General features: G+C 42.6%; 1 protein-coding gene and 1 non-coding gene across 4 annotated transcripts; both read left to right on the forward strand.

Moving 5' to 3' along the window:
• Nucleotides 1-347: 347 nt before the first annotated feature.
• ddx18 (DEAD (Asp-Glu-Ala-Asp) box polypeptide 18) lies at nt 348-7,547 on the forward strand. 3 transcript variants are annotated; one of them, XM_071524825.1, is made up of 15 exons: nt 348-477; nt 1,379-1,546; nt 1,639-1,700; nt 1,782-1,905; nt 2,518-2,653; nt 2,973-3,073; nt 3,248-3,447; nt 4,202-4,316; nt 4,467-4,606; nt 4,873-5,034; nt 5,155-5,307; nt 5,451-5,564; nt 6,161-6,217; nt 6,374-6,551; nt 7,048-7,547. In XM_071524825.1, the coding sequence occupies exons 1-15, from the start codon at nt 369-371 to the stop codon at nt 7,191-7,193; spliced, it is 1,965 nt and encodes a 654-aa protein (XP_071380926.1). In that variant the 5' UTR covers nt 348-368; the 3' UTR covers nt 7,194-7,547. The 3 variants fall into 3 exon arrangements, with proteins under 3 accessions (XP_071380926.1, XP_071380924.1, XP_071380925.1); XM_071524823.1 differs by having other exon boundaries at nt 1,639-1,905; nt 7,048-7,544; XM_071524824.1 differs by having other exon boundaries at nt 354-477; nt 1,382-1,546; nt 1,639-1,905; nt 7,048-7,544.
• Nucleotides 2,177-2,310, forward strand: LOC139648651 (small nucleolar RNA SNORA13). Its single transcript, XR_011695581.1, has one exon. It is a non-coding gene; the product is annotated as a small nucleolar RNA SNORA13 (small nucleolar RNA).
• Nucleotides 7,548-8,245: the final 698 nt, after the last annotated feature.

The raw sequence follows: 8,245 nt of genomic DNA on the forward strand, positions 1-8,245 counted from the left end.
CACAGACACTATAATTCCCTAGAAGAAAATTATGCAGGCTATTCGTTTGCGTACCGATACAGATGGAGCTGCATGGCATTCAACCAACCGAAACAGGCTTCCACTTTCCTACAAAATATATTTTTCTACTGTAATTTATAAGGAATGTTTACAGTAGACATAGTTTTGACTTTAAGGAATACAACTATTACGATTTCTACTGACAAATAAAGATTATAATCGTTGCTTTAAGCGTGGCATTGTGAATGACAGCTAGGCGAGCCGAGGTCCTTTTTTCTGATTTTCATTCAGGCGATGCACAGTCGTACTCTGAGGGGGTCCTGAACGCCACACGTGTGCGCGAGCGTGCCCCAGTAGCAGCTGTAACCATGGCGGACCTACAGATGAAACTTCTCCGGAAGAAAATTCAGAAAAGAAATGAGAAGAATAAAGAGCGCAAACTGCTGAAGGAGCCAAGGAGAGAAGACGAAGAGACCGGTGAGTGCTGCAGTAAATAAAACATAGTCGGTTATCGCTGCGTGTTTATACTGTTTCTGAAGCGGAGACTTCTAACTCCTCCACATGCTAACGTTAGCTAGCTAATCACAGCATGTCTTAATTTTCCGTTTGATCTGTGGATTAACGTAAACAAGCAGACATAGCTACTGTTATTTCATACACAATCGACTGGTTAGGCTAACTATAATCAATATCTGTCATAATCCGTAACGTTATATGTCACACAGTACTGTCAAATATGTAGCTAGTCAATGTTAGCTAACGTTACCTTGCTGCCTTCAAGCTCTGTTGATCGACATTTTTAAACGTCGTTAAAGTCTTGCTTTTTCTGTGAAATGTTATTTGACTTCTCCTATTTTCGTTTTATCTTATTTACTCCTTTTACTCCATGTCTCTCCCACTTTATTTTATAGCTTGCACGATTTTATTTACGTATTTTCTTATTTTGTCTGTATTTTTAACGGTTTCCTTTATTTTTATGTATACTTAACTGTTCTATTTTGTTTTGGGTTTTTTTATTCATTTTAATGTGAAGCGCATTGCATTTGTTTGCACGAAATGTGCTATGTAAATAAAGCTTAATTTGATTTTTAAGGCTAATTTGCTCTCTTAGATCGTCTTAATTGCAGAAATCGGAACTATACAACGGTTTTAATTCATTTCACGTCACCTAGTTAGCTTATTACTTAGCTAATGATGTATTTAATTGTTCTACATATCTCAGTGAAAGCGAACTGTCTGGCAGATAAGTGTGTGCTGGGTGCTGAGGCAGTTTGACGTTTTAAATCGTAATCATACAGCTGCTCAAGGTCTTTCAGTTATTTTCTCATCACCTGGCTAATTAGCTAATGATGTGTTTTTGTTGTGATTTCTCTCCCAGTAGAACCAAACGGGCTGGTAGAGGAGTGTTGTGAAGAAACGGCAGACACCAAGCCCAAGAAGCAACAGAAGAAGCAGAAGGACGCTGCGGTGGAAGAAGCTGCCACAGAAGAAACTCCTTCAAAGAAGAAGAAGAAAAGGAAGCTCGCAAACGCTGCTGAATCACCAGGTAACGGTTTGTGGACTCGGCAGAATTTGTCGGATTGGAATCGACAAACAACATGTTTGTGGTAGCTAATGTGAGTGTAATCCTCTTTCTAGGAGGGAAGAAGACCAAAACACAGAATGAAGCAGAGGAGGAGGAGGAGGAGGAGGAGGAGGGAGTAAAGGTGGGAGAAGATGCTGAACAGACCGCTGACAAACCAGAGGAAGCTGGAGATGAGGAGGAGGATGACGAGATGGAGGATGAAGAAGATGATGAGGAGGAGGACGAGGATGATGAGGACGAGGATGAGGAATCTGGAGATGGAGAAAAAGAAGGGGATGATGAAGAGGAGGATGGACCTGAATTACCAACCGGCTTGACAGGTATTAAATAGCTAGACGTCTACTTCCTCTTGGCTAGTTACTAGGGATGCAAATATTAAGCAGCTTCCTTGATCGATCGGCAGCCACGTTAATGACCAATTAATTGATTAATCTATGTATAAAAAAACAGCCTTTGACATAAAAAATGCTTACATGCTATTTTGATAGCACAACAAAACACAATTATGACGGCACTTCAGGCGCTCAGGTTGAGATCAGATGTACCAGACCATAGGAACAGATTTCAGCCGTTTTGAAAATGTCTTTATTTTGCCTTTATGTGTTGCCCGTTCAGTGTCTCCATAGTGAATGGGGTGTCAACTAAGGCATACAGTGACTCTTGTGGTTGTCGTTGGGAGGAGTCGTCACTGATTCCTCTCGGCACGAATAACCGCAAGGACACGTTAGTTGTGAGATCGCTGAATTAGTGAGGAATATTTTCATTCATGCATTTAGTTCTGACCAGTTTTCCATGGTTGCTTCTCTTGCGCTCTTAAGGCAAAGAAAGATCAGGGGGGTTTTTCTCATGCTTCATCTCTTTCTAAGTGGGATCTGCTTTCAGGAAACAACTTCTTTAATCATTTTTACGTATTTACTCTATTTGCATCTCAGGAGCGTTTGAGGACACCTCGTTTGCCTCTCTTGCTGAGTTGGTGAGTGAGAGTACGCTGAAGGGAGTGAAGGAGATGGGCTTCGAACACATGACCGAGATCCAGCACAAAAGTATCCGTCCGCTGCTGGAGGGACGGTAAGTCGCAGATTCTCCTGGTTTGGTTGTAACTTAGGAGTTAATCTGCCATAGACGTAAACTGGGTTTCTTATCTTTTGGCACCTGATCCATAAGAAAGTCAGTTAATTTGCTGTAAGATATTGGAATATGTAGAGATGTTTAGAAAACACGAAACCAAGTTATCATCAACGCAGTTATCGGTCACATTGGCAGCGGAATCTTGACAGTATCTTGACAAAATTCCTGAGCCTGCCACAGCTTGATGACATCCAAGAAGCAGCCTCTTGAGGCGGTGTGGATAACGAAGCTGTGTCTCTGATTGGTTTGATCTCTGTAGGGACGTCCTGGCTGCTGCTAAGACAGGAAGTGGTAAAACCTTGGCCTTCCTCATCCCCTCCATAGAGCTGATCTACAAACTCAAGTTCATGCCCAGGAACGGTAAGACTTCCGATTAATTTGCTAAAATTAATTAGCACTTTCTGGGCTGCTGAGGGGTAAAATTATTGCTTTTACCCATCATGTCTTGTCTGAAATGTGTAGGCCAAACCATTGTAAGCTGTAGAATGTGACTGGGTCCTAACTTTCATTTCCTACCACTCCTGCCCCTCCCAGGAACCGGCGTAGTGATCCTTTCTCCCACACGCGAGTTGGCAATGCAGACCTATGGTGTGATGAAGGAGCTGATGACGCACCATGTGCACACCTACGGCCTGATCATGGGAGGCAGCAACCGCTCAGCTGAGGCCCAGAGACTGGCCAACGGAGTCAACATCCTGGTGGCCACGCCTGGCCGACTGCTGGACCACCTGCAGGTGAGCTGCCATTCCTCCTTAACAGATGTTTTATGGAACCATTACTTAGAGGTGCACAGATACTCATTTTGTTTCCGAAACCAATACAAATACTGAGTACTTCATTCAGTAGATTAGTTGATATGAATATTGATCCAGGTACTAAACGGTTCAGTCATCCATGCTGCCTAGAATTGACCTATTTTAAAACAATTACAGGGACATGTGCCTCCATTTAATTGATTTATTCATGGTTCAATTTATGCACTGATCATCGTATAACAATCCACACTTACTGAGTTATAAATGGCAATAATAAACAGAAAATGTTCTACCAAACATAGGCAAGAGGATATAGGTTTGTTTTTTTTTGGACTTACTCTAGTCAAACAGCTTATTAACAGACTCAAAAAGCTTTTTTAAAATAGGCGCTGTAATCCAAACAGAATGTCTGTTAGCCTGCATAGCCAAGAGTTCTCTTCTAAACAATAGGTGCTGCACCTGTGAACTTCACAAGTAGAAGCACTTTGCTCTTTTCACGTCAAACATTTTCTCATTGGAAGATTTTTATATTGTGTCAATGTGCAAGTCATTAAAGTATCAATATCAAGATGATTTCAATTGCTGATTTGAATGCGAGTCCTAGGACAGTCAGCATCAGTCACAAAACTATAGATACTATTGGTGCTCCTCTACCATTACGTCATGATAGGACAATGATGCATATATCAAACATTGTGGCATCCATGTGTTCCCTGTTTTGTCCTGCCTTCAGAACACCCCTGGGTTCATGTTCAAGAACTTGCAGTGTCTGATCATTGACGAGGCTGACCGCATCCTGGAGGTGGGCTTCGAGGAGGAACTGAAGCAGATCATCAAACTGCTGCCAAGTACGTATCTGTACTGCTGCCAACCCCACTTTCTTCTGTGCCTCTGTTAATGGATGGATATTTTTGTCAAGTTTAAAATCTTCACTCAAACCTCTAAGCCAACCTGCCCTCCCTAAATTAGTGTTTAATGTTTCTGCCCTTGTTCATCAGAGAAGAGACAGACGATGCTGTTTTCGGCCACTCAGACCCGTAAGGTGGAGGACTTGGCTCGTATCTCCCTGAAGAAGGAGCCACTTTACGTTGGGGTGGACGACAACAAAGACAACGCCACTGTTGATGGCCTGGAGCAGGTACTGCCAACAACATATCTGCTGTATCAACACTTAGTTTGTGATATGTATGCAGTACTTTGTCTTGTTGGAGGCTATCTATCCTATCTATCCTGTCTGTCTATCTATCTGTCTGTCTGTCAAAACAATACAGTTGGCTTTCTAACTTCAAATCGATGCATCAATCCTTTTTTACACCCCTATTGATCAGTACACTATGATTCCAACCACCCAAAGATCTTTATCACAAGAAACTGATTAGAAGTTGGATTCCTCTGTTCCTGCAGGGTTATGTGGTGTGTCCATCAGAGAAGCGCTTCCTGCTGCTCTTCACCTTCCTGAAGAAGAACCGCAAGAAGAAGCTGATGGTCTTCTTCTCCTCCTGTATGTCAGTCAAATTCCACTATGAGCTGCTCAACTACATCGACCTGCCCGTCATGGCCATCCATGTAAGACTTCTGCCTCATCACCCTTGGAATCCATAAATGGTTTACTGTGTTCAGATTACAGTGTTTGCCTACAAAGCCAGCAGTTGTCTAAAACACGTTTCTTTATATTTCATCCCCCAGGGCAAGCAGAAGCAGACCAAACGTACCACCACCTTCTTCCAGTTCTGCAACGCCGACTCGGGCATCCTGCTGTGTACGGACGTGGCGGCCCGAGGACTGGACATCCCTGAGGTGGACTGGATCGTCCAGTATGATCCCCCAGATGACCCCAAGGTGCCCCGTCCTTTTCATTTCGATTAAATGTCTTGAAACGCTTGAATGTTGGTGTGATTTGATAACTTGTGAGGAGACTTAGACCAGGAGAGTTAAGCTACCGAACTGTGCTGATGTAAGTTTTTTTTTTTTTATGTCCACAGGAGTACATCCACAGGGTGGGCAGGACGGCGCGAGGCATCAACGGCCGAGGCCACGCCCTCCTGATCCTCCGGCCTGAAGAACTTGGCTTCTTACGCTTCCTCAAACAAGCCAAGGTAACCAGCTCGAACATTCTGCTGCTTTCTGTCGTAACTATAGAGACACACAGAGGGGAGGGCTGACCCGCAATGCTGCTAGTGTCTTTATACCTTTTAGCATTACATTGAAGGAAAAATCCACCCTTGGATACTCTTACACTGTCATGTAGCATCAATTTGTGTTATTTTGTGGTGCAGTGTTATTGTTTGTGTCGTCATTTTGCTGTATCCACTTTTCCCTCAACCTGCTTCATCTACTTCTACTTAAGTTGAGGATTTCCTACATTTCCCAGAATTACTTTCGATAACCCCTGAACTTGTTGCTTTCAGCAGAGCAATAGCATAGCAAGAGAGTGAGTTTTTCCAGTCGGGCAAAAAGCGAGAGTTGCACCAAGATCAAAAAATATGTCGGTTGGGTGGGAATCTACAAGTGGAGGATGAGTGTGTAGTGGGTTTTTTCCCGTTTAGCCCCGCCTCTCTGTGTTTATCTTTTGTCCAACAAACCTGATGTTGATGCTGACTGTGGACATTTGTCAAACTAACTTCTGTGTATTGTAACTTCATTGTATTTGCGTGGGATTTTCCTCCATTTACACGGGTCTCATTTTGTCCAGGTTCCATTGAGTGAGTTTGAATTTTCCTGGAGTAAAATCTCCGATATCCAGTCCCAGGTAAGAACTCCGTGTCTTGACTCAGTGATGCTTGTTAGCTGCCATGAGTTTCAGGATATCTTGTATTGCTAGTCAGGTGAAATAGTTGTAAAAATGAAAAGAAAAGAAAGACTACTGGCTTCAGTCTAAATCTAAAATCTCTCTTGTGTTCCTCAGCTGGAGAAGCTGATTGAAAAGAATTATTACCTGCACAAGTCCGCCCAGGAGGCCTACAAGTCGTATGTGAGAGCTTACGACTCGCACTCGCTCAAACAGATCTACAGCGTCAACACGCTCAACCTCCCCATGGTGGCGCTCTCCTTCGGCTTCAAGGTCCCCCCTTACGTCGACCTCAGTATCCTTTTCTGTTGTTCTACGGACCATAGATCGCATTCATCACTGAAAACTGTAATTGTTCTGTGTCTGATGCTGTATTTGGTAAATGTTGATACTTTTTCCTACACATCATGTATTCCAGGATGAACTCAGGAATACAAAAAGCAGGAAAACACAGAAAGCACCCGTCTCCCAGTAGAAAAAACCTGAAGTCGCATAAAATCACATCTCTTTGTGTTCACAGGCTGATTTCACTTTTTTCCCCCATCTGTTCATTTGTTTAGACTGTTCTCGACCATAAAGCCTCAAGATTGCGTTCATTTTTGTGGCTTTAAATGGTGATAGTGTCTAAAACGCGTCTCCTGTAACTACAAATTGTCTTTCCTCTCTTAAACGCTACTAATCATGAAACAACCATTTTATAGTTGCTGTCTTGCTTGGGATTTGTTCGACAAAAAACAGCGTGGGTCAGAACCTTTCAGTGTTTCCCTTAACCCTCCCCCCCCCCCCCCCAGACGTCCACAGCAGTAAAGGAGTAAAGATGCAGAAGCGAGGCGGAGGTGGCGGCTTCGGCTACCAGAAATCCAAGAACGCGCACAAGTCCAAGATCTTCAAGCACGTCAACAAGGGCAGGAGTGACAAGAGGCAGTTCTCCCGCTAAAACCTACCGCTCTACAAGCCAACAAGCTTCCTGGACTCTTTCCCCTTCTGATGGCCCATTTTTGATTATGTGAACTTGTCAGTGTAAATAGGGAGCCTCAGGGTTTCTAGGGATGTTTCTCTGTGGTTTGACAGTCTCACACATCCTTGAGGCTCAGTTTTTCCAGTTTTATTCCTGTCAGTTATTTAACAGGTATTTTGTAAATGTCGACAAACTTTACTGTGGGCTTTCTGTATTAAAGATGGCCCCTGCATTCCTGTCGTATGCTACCATGGACTTTATGATCAAAAAGAACTGTACGTTGCTTACAAATCTTTTCACTGCACCTGCCTGGAATATTAAATATCTATTTACTTCCAACTTGAGTTTATTCAACTATGACTCATTCATGTTATGTACAAGTGTGAAGACTTAACTGCTAATGTGAGAGTTGCAGCTAAGCCATTAGGAGTGAACCATGTTAGACATGGAGGTAGCCATCAAGTTTTCATTCAGTTTATTACAATATCTGTACATTCCTGCAGAGTTGAAGGGCTCTTGCATGCACCTTTTGAAACAAATTAAAAGATTTTAGTAAATTACAAAGAAAACCATCAGGCAGGCATAAACATAAGAATTTGGGAGATTATGTACATAACATTACAAAGTTGAACACAGCTTTTAGTTGGGGAAAAACAAAATCAGTGTTGGTTTCATTTTGAAGTCATTACACACTGACAAAGATATCACACACCCCCAGCAGGGTGGAATAACGGAACTATCCCTTTACATGATAGAGTAGATTAAAAAAAGGAGTACAGTATGGTAAAAATTTAACCTCATCTTTAATGCTGTAAAGCATTAAAGTGATGACTAGGATCTCTCCTTTAAAACAGTAGAGCAGTATGAACAGGATAATAAAAACAGTCTGATTCAAAATGTTTCCCCATCTTGCTTTTACTTCTCTTCACAGATTTGCATAGGTGTCACAGAGTTGATGAAGGGTTTCACCACTTGCCTCTTAGCCATCTTCTCTGCACGGACTTCATAAATGATGAGTTAAAATCCCTTCT

Source organism: Centroberyx affinis, unplaced genomic scaffold (genome assembly GCF_046629955.1).
Source record: "Centroberyx affinis isolate AG114_WGS23_722 - 3 ecotype Tasmania unplaced genomic scaffold, CSIRO-AGI_Caff_v1 ptg001235l_1, whole genome shotgun sequence".
Taxonomy (NCBI): Eukaryota; Metazoa; Chordata; class Actinopteri; order Beryciformes; family Berycidae; genus Centroberyx; species Centroberyx affinis.